Genomic DNA, 22,669 nt, shown 5'->3' with positions numbered 1-22,669 from the left:
GTCAATAAGATATCTTAGTTTCCCCAAGACTCGATCTTTCACTCCTGTAATCATTTCAACTGATGATTGATCTTTACTTTTTATTTTGTTCTCCTCTAATTTAATTCATTTGTAAAGGAACATGGCCTTCACTGTGCTTTAGGAATGAAACGATGCTATAATCCAATGCAATGATAAGATTCAGTTCCTATCAATAGTTTGACAGACATGATCTACTCAAGTACAAGAAAAATGGCAGGGATGCTTTTTAAGAGCTTAAACTTTAATTTAAAATGTAGCTTATTCAGTACAAAAAACTACATAATTCAAAACACATCTTTCGCTTAGGGTATATTCACTCTTATGAATATCTAACTAGAGGATAATTCAAAGACTGATAAGACATATTTCAAAATTTTCCCTCTCCCCTGGCTATACTCATCATAAACATGCTCAATTGCTTTGGTTTTTCTATCTTCAACAACCAGCAGGGATGTTCACAAAATAGCCCTGAAATTTAACAGGCACAAGAGCCCTTCTTCTTTCTATAATTCTGTCTTCTTTTCTCCCTGGTACTTTAATAGTGCCTTCAGCCTCAAAATCTGAATACCCCGAAAACTGTTCTGCATTAATACCAAGACTCGAGGCGACAGAAAGAGTCAAATGCAAACCCTGAGTGCCAGGGAGCATCTCCGTGGGGAAGGTCAACCGAGAAGACATGTGCAGGCTTCAGGGAGCAAGAGGCCCTTGAAAACCACGTAAGAGGCTGGAGAGACTGAAGGTCATTTGGAGGACAGACCAACAGCTAAAAATGGGTTGTCCACACAAATGAATTTTAAGAATCACCATTTCACAAATTTCCTAAGGGTTTTTAGTAAAGCTATTAATTATAGAAACATTTACATTTTGATAACATGATACAAATGCTTTTTAAAACACAGAATCCATTTTCTCATTTCCTAAATTTAATATAAGAGGGAACATAATACAGTATTTTTTCCTGTTTTATTCCCAAATAAACCTCTATAAAATTTTAAGCTAGTAAGGACTTTAAACACTCCAGGGAAAAAACAAATATGCTTTTTAAAGTAATGAACGTACTCTCAGATAAAACACAAACCGAGCAGTGATGGCTAGACTTTTGCCCTGTGAATACCCGTGGGCTAAGTAATAATTTCCTTTGTTCCTTGGAAGCCTATTTTCCTATTTCCAAGTTCATTATTACCTGCTAATGTCAACCAATAATTGAAACATTAAGAAAGATATGTAAATATCTGTCTAGACACTATAGCTCTCCACCTAATAGTTTATTTAACAAATAGTTGTTGTTTTCCCAGCAATTGCTGTTACCACATCAAAGGTGTGTTTGTTTAGCACGCTGGGAGAATTAAATATGCTTATACTTACTCATCTATTTTAAGGCTAGGGATATTTTATGGATATTTTTAAAATTTATCATATAGACTTTTTTGTTGAATACACACAGATATGCCTATTAATTTCATTACTACTTAGACAATAGCTGACTGCTCAAAGACTAACATATATAGAAGTGTTCTGAAAGTAACAAGATAAGTGAGAATAGAGTCCTACATTTAGGTTTCTAAGTCTCTTAATTAAGTCTGCTATGTGTGCATACATCTACTTGGAGAGAAGTTCACATTAAAAAGATCTGATAATTTTCAGATGATCACAAGCATGGTATGAGTTAACAATGGAAACTGGATTACTTAGAGTGGATAACAATGTTTTGGGGACTATTACTAGAAGAATGACATTCAGGTCATACACACGAAGATCATGATGGACTCCAGAAAGTCCAACATCTAGATGATATTTGGTTGGGAGCACCATTTGTTTAGGTTCGTGAGGAGCAGACAGCATCCACAGGAAGACAACCAGGAGACAGCCACCTCCTTGTAGCTAAATGCATTTACCTTGTACTCTCCGCAGGAGTTGATACCATTACCCTTTCTCTTCTTAACCACTGGGATTCCACAGTACCACATGCTCCATCCAGGCTTTTCTCTTTCCTCACTGGCTGCTACTTCTCTTCTCCTAAGGCCTCCCCTTTTCCTCTTGCAATTCTCTGAAGCGATGCCCTCTCTGTCTGGTATGCCTCTCCACCGCCCCACTTTGTGTGCTTGCCCCATCTTGTCCTTCACGTCCCAACTTAGTTACCATCTTCTCTTGAGTGGAGTCCTCCCTGTTTACACTCCAGCAGCATCCCATACTCCCCTCAGTTATAACACTAGCACAGGCTAGTGAAGTCACCTCTTTAGTTGGGACTCTTAAATAGTAGATTATAGCCTATTTATTAATCATTCTGCCTCTGGTTCCTGTTACCCACCCTGATACACATATTTATGCCCCAAAACATGGGTGAAGTGTTTGTAGTTGCTGCTCAGAAGACTTAGGGGGAAAATGATTATTAGCTTTAAATATTTTAAAGGTTGAAGGTAAAATTCAGGCCAATGGGAAGAAGTGGCAAAAAGACATGTTTCAGCACTAGGAACTTTCAAATAATCAGAGCTGTCCACAGTGGAAAAGGTTTGCTACAAGTATGTGAGGTTCAGTAGAAGATGCTTCATTCAGGAAGCTAAGTATCAGAAGCACCTAGACCAGGAAACTGTTCTAAAGATTTGTTTTATGAATGCTTCTTTTCCAAATCATCCACTATCAAAAGAGAGCAAGCATGAGCCTCCAGGGGGTGGTGGTACCTGTCAGCCAGCAATTGAACAGATGGTGATGTTATAGCCATTTCATCCCCGCAACAGAGCCGGAGGTGATGCAGATCTTAACAGATGAAAAATAACTGTGGGGAGGCTGTTTTTGATTGGGGAAATCTCCTAAATTTCATGGCCCAAGGAACAGGAGAAGCTACAGAGGTACTGTTTGGAGAGGGGAAAAAAAAACCTGTACAGAGCAAGCTGACAACACTGACATCTCCTCAAAAAGGTAGGTATATCTGCTCCTTCACCCCTGCTCTTACCACTCCTGATCTGTGATTTCCCCAACGCTGTAATTGCTGTTCAATGCTAATTTCTTAGCAGATATAAAATTCATAAAAGTGAAATGCATTTTAAGTATATTTTTGACATTCTCATTTTGCTATAATAATGAGAATAAAATACTGATTATGTTTACATCATTGAATTTTTTTTCATTTTCTGATAAGCCCAGAGTATTTTCAATCTATACGATATTTAAATAATTCTTCAGTGAATTTACATGATATAGTTTATTTAACAAAGTATGTTGAGAGATACAATATAACTTGCAAGCTCATGTCTTGATATACCTCTTATTCCATATTACCTGCCATTCCCTGCATAGTAAAATGCCTTTTCTCAACCATTGTGCTTTTTGGAGGTAAACTCCTCAACTATAGAAATGTTATAACCACAACACTAGTCAGGTCCCAGATATTTTAGGGATCTCCCACGGTAGGGGTCACCTATCTGTAGGGGATAGATCCTGCAGAAGCTTGAAGGGATGTTACATTAGAAACACTATTGCAATGAATCTAGATGAAGTAAGACTTTTTCCAACTAGAAAGTCTACCCATAAAAATTGCCAACATGGGAGGGATTCCTGGGAAAACAAGATTCATAACTCAAGATCCAGAAGCCTAAAATAGGAGAAGGAAATCTCCATTTATTTTATACTAACCTTGAAAGAATTTCTAGGATTCTGGTTGGTGGGGTGGAGTCACAGCACATAGAACTGTTAGAGTTAAATGAGTTAATGCCTGAAGCATCTGGAATGGTGCCTGACACAGAGTAAGTGCTTTCTGAGTGTTAGCTATCATCATTATCATCATCATCATCATCAGTGCATTATTACAGTTAATACAGTTGAACTTAATAATAAAATAAACAGAAGACTATCCAGTCCTTAATTGCCTTAATATTTCATATGTTTAAGTCCCTTCTTCCCACCTAACTTATAAGTAATAGCGATAACCAGAATTATCTCTGCTTATTACATTCCACCTACCTAGCAACCACCCCCCATGCAACTGGCATAAAAGGGACTGATATATTTCATCAAAAAGCTGTAAACAGTGCTTCAAGTCTTTGTATTTTCAGTTTACTTTAAAAATCAGCTTTGAGATTTCCACAGAAGCCTGAAGGCTTTATAAATGTAAGAAGGACAGACTTTAGTTTTAAAAATTCACTTTGAAACTTCAAAGGTTTCAGTCAACTAGCTATGGCCTGACAGCTTTTGACATTCAAGAGGTAACTGCTATTTTATGAATCAAGGGACTGTGGGTATGTGTTCAACAAGAAATGGGTATTAATTTTGCAGTTCTGCCATAACAAATCACTGCCCATTTAGCGGCTTAAAAGGACATCCATTTATCATCTCACATTTCTGGAGGGCATAAGTCCAGGTACAGTGTGGTTCCAAAGGATCCTCTGCTCAGAGACTCACAAGGCCAAAATCAAGGGATGGGCAGAGCTGCGATCCTTTCTGGAATCTCTGGGGGAGAACATGCTTCCAAATTTGTTCAGGTTTGGGGAAGAATCTAGTGCTTGCATCTATCTGTAGGATGGGGATGCCTGTTTCCTGGCTGAGTGTCACCTGGAATCTGCCCTTACTCCTAGAGGCCTCTCTGGCTGTGCATCTGGGCTCCTCCTCCTCAGAGCTGGCAATATGATGCTTAAGCTTTCTCATGCCTGGAATTTATTTTTATTGTATGTTCTTTTCTGCCATTTCTCTGACTTTTGCCAGAGCAAGCTCTTGGTTTTGAAGGGCTTGTGGGATTTGACTGGGTTCATGCAGACAAGCTGGGTCTGTAGTGTTAATTATATCTGCAATGTACTTTTTACCATCTACTGTGATATTTACAGGCACTAATTAGTGTATTCATCTTTGAGGGACCAGTCTACCTACCACGGAATACTAACACAGATCCTCAAAGCCTTTCTGAGAAACTACCCCTGAACACCTTTTTAGGGCCTTATAGCAACTTGCTAATAGAGCCTAGTTTTGGAAAATGATATACCTGTTATAAAATCCTTACCAGAGTTCACATACTTTTGAGTACACATAATGAAACCAGAAGACCTCAGAACCAATCTAAATGAACTTTAGATTGCTAAACGACATAGCCATGTTTACCAGTATTTAATGATTCCTAACAAGTTAAAAATTAAAATGTTATTTACTATAACTTGACAGGTCTCATTTCACACAATTCTTCAACTTAAAAAAAAAAATCTATAATCAAATCTTAAACCCCATTTGTGGAGACCTATTCAGTAACTATAAAGTGTTTTAAGATAATGTGAAAAATTGCTTTAGGAACACTAAGTTGTTATTTTTAATTAATGTGGACTCTTAATTACTATTTCCTGTCTAGAATGCTTCATCACTCTGCTCCGTGAGGCTGAAATGTGATAATGCAGGCAAAGCACAGCAGAGTGGCTGCACCAGGTAAAAACGTCACAAATAGCCATTCTTAGCCTCTTACCCATTTCTCAGTTGGTCTAGTAAGTTAACATCTGCAAGCAAGATTCTTCCCTAACTTACCCACACAAAAGTCCATCTCTGTGTTGTTTATAATAACAAAAGATTAAAAATAAGCACAATACTTAAAAATAGGGGAAATGGTAAATCATAGGATGGGATACTATAAATGCCATGGAAGGTACTTTTAGCACTGAAAACGTAAGTGAAAAGTACAGGTCACAAAATAAAAGGGTCATTTTTTAATATAAAAAATATACACACAAGAAAAGTAACCTTTTAGAAAGTAATAAACACTAGAGTGTTAATAAGAAGTTATTTCGGAGTAGTTTCATTATGGGCATTTTTTTCTGTTCTGGGATTTTTTTTTTAATCGTAAAGCCTTTATGTCCAAGTTAAACAATCAAGTGTCAGATAAATAAAAAGAAAATTGCAAAGCATAATCCACAGTATTGACAACTCACCACTAGGTTTACCACCATTTTGACACTTACAAATATAGGAATAGAATTCACACTATTTTTACCCAGTAGTCACATGAAATTCCATTATATTCTAATTTTTACAATAAAATAATAGAAACTAATTTAAAATCTACTTTATTCCATCACCACCAAAGAATTCGAGTCATTTTTACTTTTTTATATGCTTCCTGGTCCTTCTGCAATATGAACATAAAGCTTTAACATTGACTTAAGAATGCAAAGTTACATTTATTTGAAGCAGCTACGAGAGGTTTTATTTTAAAGAAATGCACAAAAAAGCAGCCCAGTGTGAAATGCTCATGGATCATCCTTTTAAAGCTCCTTTAACTTCTCTCAGATAGGATTTCACATTAACACTTCACAAATTCATTACTGTCAATACACAGATTGATAGCTGACGGGTATATTTCTATTCCTTATCAATTAAAAATGTCTTTGTTTTCTATGTATATTCTACATCAACCTAATTTTATTCACTTTGGGAACAGGTATCTAAATACCATACTATACACACACACACACACACACACACACACACACACACACACATATATACAGACATGTATATGTACACACACACATTCTTCCCTCATTCACAAGAGATTCCTTGAGACATGTTTTATTTTTGCATGGCTTCTACACACTCACAGCTTCCTGAACAGATGCTTTTAAATAAATGTCCCCACACTGGATTTGTTTCAGTAGCAAATCAGCATGTATTACACTGCTCACCAAACTAAATTCTCGAGGCTGGAGATAAATTAGATTACCACACAATCTAGGAAGGTGCAGAAGGTTTTCTTGGAAGCAGAGATGATAATTTAGCAATTCATTTCTAAAAGTTGTGTGTGTACATCTATATCTTTTGGAATTTGGGGGTCTATTTCCAGGATGAAGATAATTTTGATATACAATGGACATAGAACATATATGCATTTTTAATTGACAAAGGATAGAAATATACCATTCAGTTGTCTATTCAAGTATTGACAGTTACAGGTTTGTGAGGTGTTACTGTGATCCCTCCTGAGGGAAACAGTTCTCCAACGGTCCTACAGACCTACAATCCACAGCCCAAGGCGCTCTGGATGCTGTAGCTGATGAGGGAAGGTACCAATCAGCTCCATGATTTCTTATAAAAAATAAGAACAAGAAATACTATACCAGAAATATGTTACAATTCCTCTGGTGCCTTTTAAATGCTCCTTGAAACCAGATCTGTCTTCTAGGGTCTCACTTGACACTTTCTCTAAAAACTCAATCTACCTGGCCCTTCTCCAAATCACACAGTACCTCTTAAGCCACTGGAAGAGCTGGAGCCAGGCTAAGGATTCCAAGTAGGAATTTTATGTTCCCTACAGATAAGAAATATAAGGTAACAAGATGTTCATGATCCTGTGGCAGCCAGACAGAAGGTTAGTCATTCCCCGAGGGAGCAACATGCTTGCTCAGGTCTGTGACAGATGAAGAAAAGGGAGATTAACTACACTCCATTTCTCCATTCTCCAAAAAGGAAGAGGCAGACAGCCAGGTAAAAAGGTGAGTGGAAAGTCATATTTCAGTGTTTTAAAAAAAATATTTCTAAATGTGGTAAAAATCATCCCTGGGTTGTACTCATCACATGTTAAATGTGACAGATGCTCCCCACGCTGACTAACCTAAGATTATTTCTAGACCTTGCTAACTTGGCATACAGTCACTTAAGTCTCTAAAATTCTAACTTTTTGAGATTCAACAAAACCAAAATGCCATGCTATTTCTCCTTGTTGAACCAGTACCAATCGGAAAGTTTCTGATTTAAAAAGCTGTCATCATTACTTCAAATGCTACTGTTGAAAAAAAAAGAAAATTCTCCAATGAATCAAACCCAACTTGCAGATTCACCAAGTACAAAGAACAGAAATCCTGGCCACTGTGTATGCTTTCTGGAGCCAGAAACGGTATAAACACATCCCTAGAGACCCATCCCTAAAAAAATGGCTGAAGCTTCAGGTGAAAGACTGGGTGTGGCAAAGAAGAGGAGGCTTAAGTGGGTGAAAGTAAAATACCGGAACCGACAGTTTCAGGGGAAGGAGATGGCTGACAAGACTCAGAATCGTAAAAAGCTGGCGCCTTTGGGTCCCGTAGTGTCAGGCATTCGGTGGTGGCTCAGTACACGCAGTTCCTCGTGCCTCTGTTACCAGGGCTCTCTTTGATTAGAGAACTATAAGGAAAAGATGACTTGGGAGAAAAATCAAAGGTCCAAGTTAAGTCCAGGACTTAATTAATGAGAGTAAAAGCAGATCCATTTTACCTGCCGAGCAGGATCCCACAGGAGGGAAAAAGGAGGACAAGAGTTTAACTAGAAAGAATACTGGAAATCATGAGAGACAAGTTTACAATTGATGTGAAAACGGATGGAGTTGCATCACAATTTCTGGACGCTGAGCAGGGAAAAATGCTTTTATGAAGTTGCCAATATGCAGCAGAAAGTAATAATCATCTCTCTCTCTTTTTTCTTTCTACAGAAACACACGAAGGAATTCCATGGCAGGTTTCTTTTCCTCTAACACTTTCACCAAAGGCATGGCTTCTTTGTTTTGAGGTGGGGGGAGGTTCATTTGCTTCAAGACCTTCTAGAACTTAGATTGGAGGACACCTTCATTTATAATTTGGGTTTGATTGGCAAGTAAGATTTTTTAGCTCAGCAGTATTTCTCAAAGGGGTACTTGGGAAGCACCCAAAGGCAGGAAATAGGAACACAGCTCTCCTTAAACAGGAGATCAAAACTGATTTTAGACTTTCACCTCTTGCTTTCTTTAAGTCAACATCCCAAACAATCCCTGTTAGACTATTTCTCTTTCTTTAGGCTAAATTTTCTTCAGTGCACCTGAAGACCCACGAGAAGAAATTTAGAAAATATGACTGAAAGCATCAGAAGCTTAGGTTCTACATTAAGTTGGATGAACCGAAGAACAAGAGTGAAGGGGTGGAGAACAAACATGCAGAGAAATTTAAACTGATGAAAATTATAAACTAATCAGCTCTGAGAAGGAATATGAGGTTGCAAGAGTGTCTAGTTAAATGATCCCAGAGTATTAGATTTTGCTCTCATCTCCACTGACCCTTCTTAAATTTTGAACACTCAATTTGTAATTTTAAGATTATAAAGATTTGGCCACAAACTCTCCACCACCATCACCACCAAGTTAGTGTTTTATTGTAGACACACAACACTGTTTGCTTTCACCATCCAAGTGATGGCTGATTTCATAGGACCAAGCAGCACAGGGTACCACATCACATGTCCCCTGTCCGTTTATAAATGACACTAATGTAACCATGCCACCAAATAGGCATCTAATACATAAAATCCACATCTTATCCTGACTCACATCACCTCAGTGGTTTGACATTAAACTGTGTGAACAACAACAAAAAATCACAACTTTCACTCAAGCCCGGATACGATGCTTGTGTTTTATTATCTCTACAATTTCCATCATCAAAATGTAGCCTAAAGAAAGAGAAATAGTCTAATAGGGATTGCTTGGGATGCTGATTTTAAGGAGGCAGGAGATGAAAGTCTAGAATCAGTTTGATCTCCTCTTTAAGGATAGTTGTGTTTCTATTTCCTGCCTTTGGATGCCTCCCAAGTATTCTCGGGTCTTTAAAATGCCTCAAAGTTTAACATAGTTCTGGAATTCACATCCTAAGAACTATGGGTTTGAAAGCAACACTGAATGCATTGTAAACTGCTCCTTATATTTTGTTTACCCTGCATTGTAATACAAATACATAAAAGCTATATTATCAATTCTGAATACCCTTTTTGTCAGGAACACTGGAAGAATTCATGTTTAAAAATAAAATAAAATCATGCCCAGAACTTCAAGAAAGGGAACAGGTAGGCTATGTCATTCAAGAGCTCTTTTTAGCATACAGTCAAGATTCCATTTCACATGAAGTTTTAGACCACTGATCACTGTATTTAGTAAAAAATTACTTTTCTAAGCTATGTTTAAGAAAAATAGGAAAGGCAGCGTTTAACTTTCAAGCTGTGCCCAGATGCCAACCTGGTGTGTAGAACTGTACAAAATCAGTTTCATGCACATACATAACCCAGTCGAGCATGGTTTTCAGCAACTACTGTTTCAATAACATAGTTAAAGCAGAATTGAAGACTCATTGGTAAGGCTTGAAAAGTTCCCAGAGAGCCAAGCTATTAGACAATGGTTTTGTGTGAAGGATTGCTCAGGCCTCAGAACTGAAGGTCCACGATGAGGGACCACAGCTAGCTTTTCTATGAGGATGGGCATAAGCTTTTCTTCAACCAGCAAGGCAATTACCAATTCTGATTTGTGGCTTTAAAAAACACAGTGAAAATATTGCAATCTGGTACCTTAAAAACCAACAACGTAGCCTTTTGTTGGCTGGGGTACTCCCCCCCACCCCCAATGAAACATACAACCTTTTATTCTTTGTGCAGCAGGTCACAACGTTCCCTCATTTAAGTCCTACTGTAACTTAAAAATCAGATATTACGCCTCCACTAAGGTTCCAGGAATTTTCCACAAGGAGTATCTATGATCTCGCAGGAGACGCTGCAGCAAGTGCAGCAAGTCAATGCCTTCGTCTCCTTTTGCCTTGATGTGGGCCTCCCACAAGGACACGCAGCCACAGAGCAAGTGTCTCTACATCTTTACCCAAAGGCCTCCCTTCAAAAACCCTGCACTCATTGTTTCTGCAGCCCTCGGAAGAGAACTTGCATGGCCTTACCGCAGATGTTAGACGGGCAAGAATTTCATCACTGCTTTCTTCCGAGTCTTCAATTTTCTGATGAGACCTTTGAAAAACAAAGGATGAATTACCCTTCAGTTTGGGTTGCTCAAATTTATCTGTCAAGTTACAGGGAATGCATGGCATCCCCCACTGTTTAATACATTATTGTTTAGTTGTTATCGTTTAATACAGAACCTGGAATTTACTTATAAAACGTTGTGTTATTTATTCTTAGAGTTGAAACTTCAGTCACCTTCAAAGTACTCTCCATTTGATGCAATACATCTACTGAAGCCTTTTTTCCACTGCTCAAAACAATTTTTGAACTCATTGATTTTGGTGCCTTTTAGGTCTTCTGTTGTTTTTTGTTTCACCTCTCCCACTTTGACAAAACATTTCCCTCTGAGGACTTTATTCATCCAGGGAAACAAAGAAAAGTCACTCAGGGAGAGATCAGGCGAATAGGGAGGGTGAAACAGGGGGTCATGCTGTTTTTGGTCAAAAACTGCTGAACACTCAGTGGGATGTGGGCAGGTATGCTCATAAATCACCCATCATGAAATAGACAACAGCTTTGAAAGAGTTTTTTAAAAAATTCACTGAAGTCAAATCCAGCCTCTCACAACAACACCAGCTGGTACACTGACAGAGAATGGTTCCAAGAACACTCACTTGGCGGCGGAAGCCTGTACTACAAGGGGCCCGCTCTCCAGAAGATAATTAGTGAAAATACCCAAGCAAATAACATGGGGTCAATAATGCCACGGGAACACAGCTTTGTTGCAGCCCAACTGTTCCTTCAAAATCAGTTAGCAAGAACCTCTTTACAAAACACCAATTAAATCCTGAAGATGGAGTATTGTTCTCCACATGATTTCACGGAACAATCCTGACACACTAATTTACAAATACGGGCACGCATAAAGCATAAGTAGATGTGAATATATGGTGGATGAGTACTAAAATTCCCTCTAGTTTAAATGAAATCCAGATTTTGAAAATATGAATCATGAATTTTCCACTACATTTGAGTTTCAAGCAAAACAGATGTATTACAAAATGGTCTATTATAGACCTAATGCTGTGATAAGATTTATTTGGAAAGCAACAGCAGAAGAAGCCCTTTATTCTTTTTTAAGAGACACAGCCCAGTTGAGAAGCAAACAAATATATGCAATTATTTTAAATAGCTAAAGAGACATATAACATATTACACAGTTTAAGATCAATTTACTTGTTTAGGAAAATCACCTTTCCAATGTAATTCATGAAAAAAATTTTCTCACACAGATGCACATACTAACATATAAAATAAAATAAATCTTTAAAAACTGCATTCTTTTCCCTGGTTTGGTTAAAGAAAAAAATTAACTAATGCCAACTGAATATATAAAATTGTTCACAAGCAATCCCTTTCAACACCTTCTGTGGAATTGGAGGGGGTGGTGGTAATTGCCCTGCAGAGCGGTGTTATCAGAATGGCCATCCAGTGATTGAGTTCAATCTCAGTTACGGCTGCAGGCCAGCTGCAGCGCTAGTCTGGTGGGCAGGAGGCCATCTCCTGGCTCACAGGGGAGCTAAGAAGAAGCTCTCTCAGGAAAGAAAAGCAAATCAGATCAATTCTGATACTGGCTTCCTGTACATATTATTAAACCTTTTTATAGGGGAAAGAAAAAAGCCATACCTTCTCAATCAGAGCAGTGATTTACAAACTATTTCTTCTATAAGAAGCATGAAGCAGTGTGGATGTTGCCAAACAACTTAATTACTTGTGCAGCAAAGTGTTTGAAACATTAGCTAATAGCCTGCCCAATAAAACCAATGGGAACTAAGCAGTATAATGAACCGTATTCCCCCCAAAGCATGTTACTTTGATCATGAGTATTTCAAACAATGAGCTTTATTATTAAAATTATCTATTTGCAAGGTTTCCCTAAATATGAAGTTACACTGAGAAGATATTTGCAACCCTTTATAACCTAAGCCACTGAAGCCAAATTTATGTATGTGATTGAGCTGAGCTGACCGAACAGATCTGACCGGAAATGAAGCGTCAAACACGCCAAGACACACAACAATGGCTTCAACGCCCTGCCTGGGTCTGTAGTGAGGCGTGGGCTGGTCGTGCTGTCTCGTGTCTCCCAGACCCCAGCAGACACCTGATGGATCGGTGAGTGGGATGACGTATTTCGCACTACTGCAGATTCTGCCACGACTGTCTTTTCAACGAACTGCTGAAAGACACTCAAAATTCTGAGGGAAGGTTTTGTGTATGTGACTGATGATGGCCATTTCAGGAGTAATGGTGAGCAGTTGCAGGTTTAGTGGCAAATAATTGAGCCCCTATTCAGAGACAAAGCTATCTTTCATCAGGCTTCCATGCAAAACATGCCTCGGCAAAAACGTGTCTACAGGAAACGTGTGTAAGAAAGACAGGGTGATGATGTTCCGAGCGCTGCGCCTCAGCCCCTATGCCATTTGTATCACCTCAGTCAACACGACTTCTGCCCAGCACTCCCAAGTTTCTCTCTAGCCCCTGAACTTCCCCTGAGCTCACCCTGTCGTTCCTTCTGCCTTCAAAGTGGCTGTGGGTGACAATTCCAGGACATTTCCGCCCATGCGCGGGATCTTACAGGCTCTTCGAACTGCACTTAACTTCCACTGAACTCCTGCCCTCACTGTTTCTGCGGCGCCTCTCACAGCTCAGCTTCCTGGTCACCCTGTGGCCGTTTCCCTCCTATTGCACCCCGCGCATTTGTCAGGTGCCAGGCTCTCCCACTTCTCTTCCTCAAGCCCTGCATTCCTACAGCCCCTCGCGGTCAAGCCTGGCAAGCGAGATCTTCACCTTCTCTTGAACAAATTATGCGAACCACCTTCTGACCCCCTTCTCTGTCTCTGGCTTCTCCTCTTGTGCTCAATCTCTGCTAGGTACCAGGATTCCATTTCTAAAACCCAGATCTGACCCTGCTGTTCTCCAGACCCCAGACAAGCAAGGATTAAATCACTGCCTGCCGAGAGCTCTAGAATTCAGGAATCCTCTTCCTTTCCTACCGATGCACCCCGTCCCCCACCGCACCAGCAGGCCACCAGCATTTCACCTGGTTGAAAGGCGAGTCTTGGGAGCAGAGCAGGTGGGAATGGGCAACAGTGGACGTTAGAAAAGGGGAAGGAAGAGAGAAGGTTAACCTTCAGTCACTCACCTTCCTTCCTCAACACTCTGGTGCCCCGAGCCTGATGTCACAATGCCCAGAGGTGTCAGACCCTCTTTTCTCAGCAAATGTATTTTCATAAAATGTAGGTGAATTCTGATTGTTTTATGTATATAAATAGATGTCAGTGCAGTCCAGTGAAGACAAAGTCCTCATGTATCAGATCAGAACAGATCATGAAACAGACTGGGCAAGGAAGAATAAAGAAAAGACTCCGTCGCAATACTGGTGCGTTCTCCCGTTATCACTAAAGGGGGCAGTGCTGCTCGGTGAACAAGAGAGGAAGAGAGAGGACCCCAGGGCGGTCGGTCAGGGGTTAGAGAAGGGAAACAAAGAAACTCCGGCTGGAGCCAGTGGGCAATGGCAATAACAGGGTGCCATAAGATGGAGAAAAGAAAAGGAGCAACCCCAGGAAGGAAGGCCCGTCCCTGAGGGTTTGTGCCAGCAGGAAACCCCCATCCAGTAGGCACTCACCTTCTAAAATATCATGGCTGCTTCTCAAGGCCTCTGCCTGACAACAGCCCAAGCCTGAACCCACGTCCTAGTGCTATGGGCAGGTGTCTTTATAAGTTCAAGAGGTCAATATGTAAGGGCACAGAAGTGGCAAAGCCTGTAGTCCTCTTCCCTGTCCTTCTAACCATCAAATTGGACATATTATCATTCTACCCAGATCCCATGCCCTGGCTGGTTTAGCTCAGTGGATTGAGCGTCGGCCTGCGAGCTAAGTGTCGCTGGTTCGATCTTCCAGTCAGGGTACATCAGAGAAGGAAAACTCTGACTCCAAAAAACCTCCGCTGCCTTGCGGCATACCTCTTCAGGGGAAAGGCTAAGGGAGTAAACCCCGACAGAAAATCCGGAGCCGGAGTCCCTAAGGCGGTTTGACGTTGCAGTCAACACCGGCAACTCCTGCGGCGCACCTGAACCCAAGCTGTATCGACTCCGTCTTTCCCTTGGACCCTTCAGCTGCGAAGAGAGGGGGGGTCTGCTGCATGGGCAACAGCAGACCCTCCATATTACCCTGCCCAGGCTCTGTAGCTTCAGCGTCATCGCAAGATGTCGATTCAACACGGGAGGAGACAGATACCATGTCACTCCCGAGTCGGACTGCACAGCCATTCTCGGCGGTGCAGATAGACTCTTAAGAAGCTACACCATCGTCTCTCGAGATGGACGGCTGCCGACGACGACGACCCAGATCCCACCAAACAAACAATCAAAAATCTTGTCCTTTCCTACAGTCTTCCCCCACCTTAACTAATGGCAAGTCCACCCTTCCTGTTGGAAGTCATCCTTGAATCTCCCCTCACCCAAACCCACCTATTCACCCATAGTCCACATTGTATCTGACCTGGAATCCTTCTGGCTTCAAGGTGTAGCTCCAATTTGACCACTCCTCATCCCCTCTACTATTACCACTGTGGTCCAGCCACAGAATCTCTTACCTGGACCCGGGAGCCAGAGTGCAATTATTAATATGTAAGTTAGGTCACGTCCTTCTCTGCTCAAAGCCCTCAAATGACTCTCCACCTCCTTCAGCATAAGTCCAAGTCTTTCCAGCGGCAGACAAAGCCCTTGGGAGTCAGCCCCCTAGTTTGCCCATCTCTCCCTCTTTTCCCTCTCCTTTAGCCACACTTGTTTGCATTTAATGCTTCTGCCTTGAGCAGTTGCACTGGCTGTCCTCTCAACCTGGGACACTTTCCTCAGACGTTCACGTTGCTCTCCGCTCCTTAGGTCTCTTTCAACTTCCTGGAGAAGGTTCTTCTGACCCTTATCCATATCCCTCATTTCCTCCTTTATTTTTCTTCCTAAAGGTTTCTACCTTTGACCAAAGTAAACCTGCTTACTTATGAAATTCTGTCCTCATCTACTAGACTGTAGGCTCCGTGGGAGTAGAGATTTCTGTCTGTTTTGTTCATTGTTACGTTCCAGACACTTAGAACACAACCTAGCACGAGAGGCACTCAATAAATAGGGTGGGGCCCAAAAGTAGGTTTACAGTTCTGAGTACACAAAACACAGTTTATTCTTGTATTATTATTTATTATTTTCTATATGAACTACTATAAATTTACAGAAGCCTCACTACGTATATTAACTGAGCACCTCCAACTTCAACAAATGCTCTGCTATGAACTACCATCCCAGAAGTAACCACTGCATGAAATATTAGCTTGTTATCTAGTGAAGTCAACTGAAGGACCCCACTTACACTCAGGAAATATTTCCTCTAGTTATTCCATCAGTCTCCAGCTCCCTGCAGCAGCTCTTTCTTTCAGTGAGCTTTTGTCACTACAGCCCAACAAGAATGACTTTCTTATATCTAATACCAAAGAACTGGTAACTCTGACACTGTATTAAATAACAGCAACATAATTGTCACCCCCATCTCCTCATCTTTCCTTAAGAAATAATTATTACAGAGTTCACAACCGTATGCAACCTAGGCAATTGTTTGACAGTCATTACACAATTCATAATGGGAGAGAAAAGAAGCAGGAAGTCCCCCACCCAACACGGTTGAGTTCCAATAAAGAGCCCTGGGAGGCAGCACACAGAAACCATGATCTGGGCAGTGGAATCCTTTTATACCAGTTAGTCCCAGTATGGTCTCTGGCAACTTGGATTTAACTGGTATCTCTGCAGAGGTTCCCAGAATTTTCTTTGTGAAAATTCCTTTATAAAAATTAGTATAAAGGGTTTGAGGTTATTCCAATGTGGTTTTTATTTATTTATTTTTAAATAAAGCTTGCTGTACCTCTTCTATACAAGAGACAGAACCCACATTCCTTAATCAGATTTAGTCCAAAACATTTGTGCCTCAAAACCCAACAGCAACCCATACCATCTTGGCATTGGAAAATCCTTCCTTTTCAAAAGTGGAAGAGATTTCCTGGTATTACAGGTGGAAGGTTCAAAGCACTTCTTTAGAGAAATACTACCCAAATAATATCACTTCACCTTGGTATATGATATAATTTTTAAAATGCACTAGTTCCGCCTATGGCTCAATACTGAAGAGCATACGTGGGCTGCCAAGAGCTAGCACTACACACGACACTGTTCTCACAGGAAAAGGTGTTAAATGCATCCCAACAACCACAAAATAGACAGGCATCTGGAGTCAAGTAGTTCAAGAGATAGAGACCATGCATAACTGGCACTTGCCAGTCCAGCTGGGGTGTCATTCATGACCTCCTGGGCCCCCTTGAGCCAGCACCACGGGGCACGGGGCTGTTGCACCTTGCGGAGACATCCAACAACATGACATGTGTCCTCTGCCAGCTTTTATGTAAAATGCCATTACCAGCATCTCAGGGGCTTTCATTACTTTCTAAGCATGACTTACATACATACTACCAATCAACCTTGGCGTGAAACAGAGATGTTCTAGGTTGGGGCTAATGGGAATGGATAATATACCTGTCTTCAAATCAGAATTCTTACAGGAGAGAATGACCTTGGGGGGTGCTGGGCAGGCCTGTTCACTACCTCCCAGTGTAAACCACACAGCCAGGCTGACCTTGACCTGCCCTGGGCTGTTTGGTTTGGAGGAACTGGAGAGAAACACAATTTTTAGGATGGACTTCAGACTACTCCTGCTGGCGGCTAATGAAATTCTAGGACATGGATCATATTAGAACCGAAACAAACAAACTATACAGGAATCTTTCAAACATAATCCCACAACTAATAGGAAATGCACAGCACACATATATGTGAAAAAAAAGATAATATCCAGTAGGTTTAGTAAAATCTACCTTTCATATACTCTGCAAATATAGGTGAGCGTCATCTGGCCTGATCTGTGATGGTCAGAGGCATCCTGGGAGTAGTGATATCCACTGTGAGGTCCTGACAGATACAGATGGCCCTGGAACTGCGGCAGGACTACCAGGACAAGGATGGGGGAAACGGCAGGAAATAAAGCTAGGGACAGAGCCAAGGACAGATCAGTCAGGGCTCCGTCTGCTATTGCTAAAGAGTTTGGGTTTTAGGCTGAGGGCCATGAATTCTGGCTGTAACGCAAAGGAGATGGACGAAGAACTAGAAGAAGATATAAAATCAAAGGAGTTTTGGTTTTTGTTACTATGACTGAAAGAACCATGAGTATGCTACAGAAGAATAGCCAACAGAGTGAGAGACAGGAAGCCCAGGAAGAAGAATAAGTCTTGAGCAGAAGGGGGCGCTCTTCCTCCTGGAAGCCGAGAAGGAAATAAAATTAAACTGGCAGATGATGTCACAACTCCCATTCTCCTTGGACAACCCAGAGTCCATTTCATTCCTGCTGATTGTCAGTCAAAGAAAGGTATTCAGGGACTTTCTCTTTCATAAATACATGTATTTCTTGGGCCAGATTTGAAAATTTTCTTTCTCAGAAATCCTTGCCAGCAAGTCCTAGACGCCATAAAAAAGAATGCTCCTCAAGGATCCCACATTCACTCTCTACCACATCTAACACCTAGTGACCCCAAGAGGGTAGGAAAGGTATCACATCTAACACGCGAGTACTGAACCATCAGCATCCTCCTATAACACGTATATTCTGGACAGCTCTGGGGTGGTTTTTTTTGTTTTTGTTTTTGTTTTTTAATCCTCACACAAGGATCAGTTTTTTATTGATTTTAGAGAGAGGGGGAGAGAGAGGGAGTGAATGAGAGAGGCAGGGAAGGGAAGGGGAGGAGGGAGAGGGGGGGAAGAGAGAGAGAGACAGAGAAAGAATGAGAGAGAGAGAGAGAGAGAGAGAGAGAGAGAGAGAGAGAGAGAGAGAGAGAGAGATCGGTTGCCTCCCGAATGTGCCTCAACTGGGTATCAAACCTGCAATCGAGGCATGTTCCCTGACCAGGAGTCAAACCTGAGAACTTTTGGTGTATGGGACAATGTTCCAACCAACTGAACTACCTAGCCAGGACTCCGTTTTTCTTAATAAAGCAAAGTTTATAAGAAAAAGTGAGATGGTAGAATATGAGAATCTTCTTGAGGTCTTTGGTCTTTGATATCATGATTACAAACACTTCTTAAACCTTCTTAAAAGAAGGTAATTTTTCATTAGCATCAGGCTACTATTTATGCTTATAAAGAAAATTTATCAAACATTAATAAATTGTGAATGAGTCAGGTTTCATTAAGAGTCTGGGATTTATAGTTACACATTCATCTAAAACTGAATAAAATTAGTTATTACTTATATATCTTTTGTACATTTTATATTGAGGATTTTAGGATTAGTGTTTAATATTTAATTAAATAGCTATAATTCCAATGCTAGCACAACGGGGCCTAAAAGTTCAATTTGTTAAAATTCCTGTACTACTCTTAAACACTGATGGACGCTGAAAGATAAGTAATCTGACCCCATACCTGGAATAATAAGCCTTGTGTGTAAACAATGGAAATTTTGGAGGACTTAAGTGTTTCCTTGGGATAAAGGGTGATGAGTGATAGCAAAGATTAAAGTCAGCTGATTTCATAGTAATTTCTATACAAACAATTAAAAATGGTAAATGGAACTTTTCTTCATGTATGACCCTAACACAAAATTTATGCCAAATTTCATCATGAGAAATTTTTTTGATAAATACTCAAAAAATGTTTTACTCATACAGTATTTCATCCTCTCCAAAGATCATAAAATGAAAATCTAATTCAGATCAAAACTACAAAGGGTAGGTTTGGGATGTAGGAATGGCACACTTGAAGTCGATCTCCCCAGTTAGAAGGTAGTTAATCCAGCACCATTTCAAAAGTTAAGGATGCCGATGGATTTCTCGTGGTGCTTCTACATGTCAGGTGAGAAAGGAAAAGTCAGGGAGCAGAAGCAACAGTGTAGTGGGTGGTGGTGGTGCCAGGGCATGCGGGTGCTAACGGCAGACAGGGCCATAAGACTGGGGAGTCATCGCTGTGGAGGTGACATTAAATGCGTGACTGGGTGACGGCACATCCAGATGGGAGAGAAAAAGAATTCTGAAGACTGAGCTCCAGGTCACTCCTTGTCTAGAGGTCAAGGTTTCCCAACGTAGGTATTATAATTATGCAGATACAGTGAAGCCGAACGATCAAGAGACAACTGATCAGTCTGGCAAGATTTAACATCTTAACAATATTGAGTCTTCCAATCCATAAACATGGATACAACCTCTACCTGTTTGTCTCATTTGATTTTTCATTTGCCTTTTGAAGTGTCTGGCAGACAGCTTTTGTAAACATTTTCTTACATTCACACCTAAGTAATTCATAGTGACGTTTTGGTCCTAATACATAGAAACATAATTGAATTTTACATATTGATCTTGTATCCCATGACCTTACTAAATTCACTTATTAGTTCTAGTAAGTTTTTTGTAGCCTCTTTTGGATCTTCTATGTGTATAGTTATGTTATCTGCAAAGACAGATGACTTGAGCTTTTCCTTCTCATTGGTATGTATACCTTTTACCTCTTTTTCTTTCTCATTGCACTGGCTAGTATTGAATAGAAGTGATAAGAAGAGCTGTATTAGCCTTGTTTCGAGTCTTAGTGGGAAAGAATTCAGTCTTTCACTATTAAGTGTAATGTGAACTATAGCTTTTATCCAATTGAAGGAGTTCCCTTATATTCCTAGTTATCTGAGAATTTTTATCATGAATGAATATTGAATTTTCTCAAAAGCTTTATCTCATTTATGGAGCTTATCATATAGGTTTTTACACTGTGAATATGATAACTCACATTGATTTTTAGTGTTGAACCATCCTTGTACTCCTGGGATAGCTCCTCTTTTTCATGATGTATTATCATTTTTATACATTGCTGGATTCCATTTACTATTATTTGTTACAATTTTTGTGTTTATATTCATGAGTTGTATTGATGTTTTCTTTTTCTTAACTTGGTCATAGTAATGCTGGCCTCACAAAGGCTTTCCATTATTTACACATTGTCATATCCTTCAGATAGCCAAGCGAAGTACTTTACACAAACCTGATGATCAATAAATGCCTGTTAAGTCACTTGGTAGAGTGTTGGTGACAAGTGGTTGCCTTTTCCCAGACCCTCTGCTCTCTGTCCCTCTTCCTCACCTAAGAATTACCAGGAGCAAATTCAATTACCTAGGAAATATCTTCCAGATATAAATGCTTATGGATCTAAATTTATGGAATTTTCAGTAGTATCAGCCTAGTGGTGATAGCTACCACGCTTGATAAAATTTTTTATATAATATTAATCTGGCTTCTTTACATACCATTTTGAGACTTGGATTTAATTAGCATTCACATTTTTGATTGCTTAACAGAGCTCTTTCTGTAAGGGTCACTTTATCAAATAGTAGTTCTCAACCTTGGTCTATATTAGCCTCACCTTCAGAAATTTACAAAAAATACCGATACCCATGTCGTGATTCAGTAAATCTCATATTATTCCTCTTTTTTTCTTAAAAGCATCATGGTTGCGTGCCACTGACAGAGGTCAGTTCCAACTCTGTCTGCCTTCAATTCACATCGCTGCCACCAAGTTCAGAAGCTGTCCCTTTGGCAAGTTAGGTAACCCGGTCTTGTGCAGTTCCCTCAACTAAAAATCTAGAGCAAGATGAGTCATAATTCTCAGAATAGTGTCTTAATATACCTAGTGCTACATAAGTGTTAGCTATTATTGTTATTACTGTTTTTATTGTTGTCACTGCCAGGGCAGCTTAGGCAAAATGACTACATCAGTTGTCCTCCATTTTTTAAGCAGGGGAACTCCTTTAACATAGAGACAGATCACAGACCCATAAACTCTACATGTTGACTGAGCAGATTCATGAAACAAATGTTACTGTGAATTCAAGTAAGAGACTATTTATCTCAGCAGCACCTATATACAGTTAATGCGTTCTCTTTATTCAATGTAAAGATAATGCTTGGCTTCCCTGTGGATTTGCAGACCCCTGAAATCAATCAGAGCCTTGCTTCCCACCCCTCTCAAAGCCTGGGTTCTCCTGGGTGTGACCTTTGCTCCAGTCACATCAAGTTGCCTTGTACTGCCCCAACACGCCACTGGTCCCTCCAGCTTCACGCCCTACACACTGTCCCATCTACCCCAGGTGCCATCTGCTTCTCTAACCAGAGCATGGAGTCATGAATGCTAAGAAATTCCTCTTAACCCATTGAAGTGAAGGTTCCCCAGAGCTGGTTAGTGAGGAATGTCAGCACACCAGCCAATTAAGTACACTGCTCAATAACAGTGAAGAACAGGTATAATTTTTTTTTTAAAGTTAGGTTGGGAAAAGTCAGGTTGGGATACAATGAGAGGGATCTGTTTCAGCAGAGGTCATGTGGCTGGAAGAGATGTCTGTGGAAGCCACAGCGAGGCTCTCAGGAGCATGAGCAAAGCCAGCAGGTGTCCACGAGGGCAGATCCGGCCAGCAGGACCACAGGTGCTGATCAAGCCAGGACAGAAAGATCCAGCTTATACCAGTCCCAGGCTCAACAGCAGACGCAAGGGTCACCTTGGCGCTCACTAGGGACCTGGCTGATCATCCCCGAGGCAACATCAGCGAGGATGGGAAAGGGTGGGCCATCCAGACAAAACAGCCTTCTCTGCCAGGGCCCAGGGCCCACACGCCTTGCTAGAGACCCACGTGCTTTCTTGCTGAGGAGCACTGAAAGGGTGCGGAGAGACTGAGCCTCTTGACCGAAAGATGCTCAACAGCTAACTCAAAGAACTTTTACACTTACTTGATTAGAATGATTCTACTGGAGCAGACTAAAAATACGGGGCTTCCTTTCTTTCTTTGTGACTACC

General features: G+C 40.6%; 1 protein-coding gene across 2 annotated transcripts in view; it reads right to left on the bottom strand.

Annotated features, from left to right (window-relative positions):
* RAPGEF5 (Rap guanine nucleotide exchange factor 5) overlaps window positions 1-22,669 on the bottom strand; it is a 206,058-nt gene that overhangs the window by 128,451 nt on the left and 54,938 nt on the right. For both annotated transcript variants that reach the window (XM_090287121.1, XM_090287120.1), the window contains exon 6: window positions 10,698-10,764. In XM_090287121.1, the coding sequence (XP_090143247.1) occupies window positions 10,698-10,764 (67 nt within the window). The remainder of the gene's footprint in view (window positions 1-10,697; window positions 10,765-22,669) is intronic.

Source organism: Furipterus horrens, unplaced genomic scaffold (assembly GCF_987537825.1).
Source record: "Furipterus horrens unplaced genomic scaffold, mFurHor1.1.pri manual_scaffold_9, whole genome shotgun sequence".
NCBI lineage: Eukaryota > Metazoa > Chordata > Mammalia > Chiroptera > Furipteridae > Furipterus > Furipterus horrens.
Note: the sequence above shows the minus strand (reverse complement) of the source record. Positions and strands in the feature narration are given on the sequence as shown.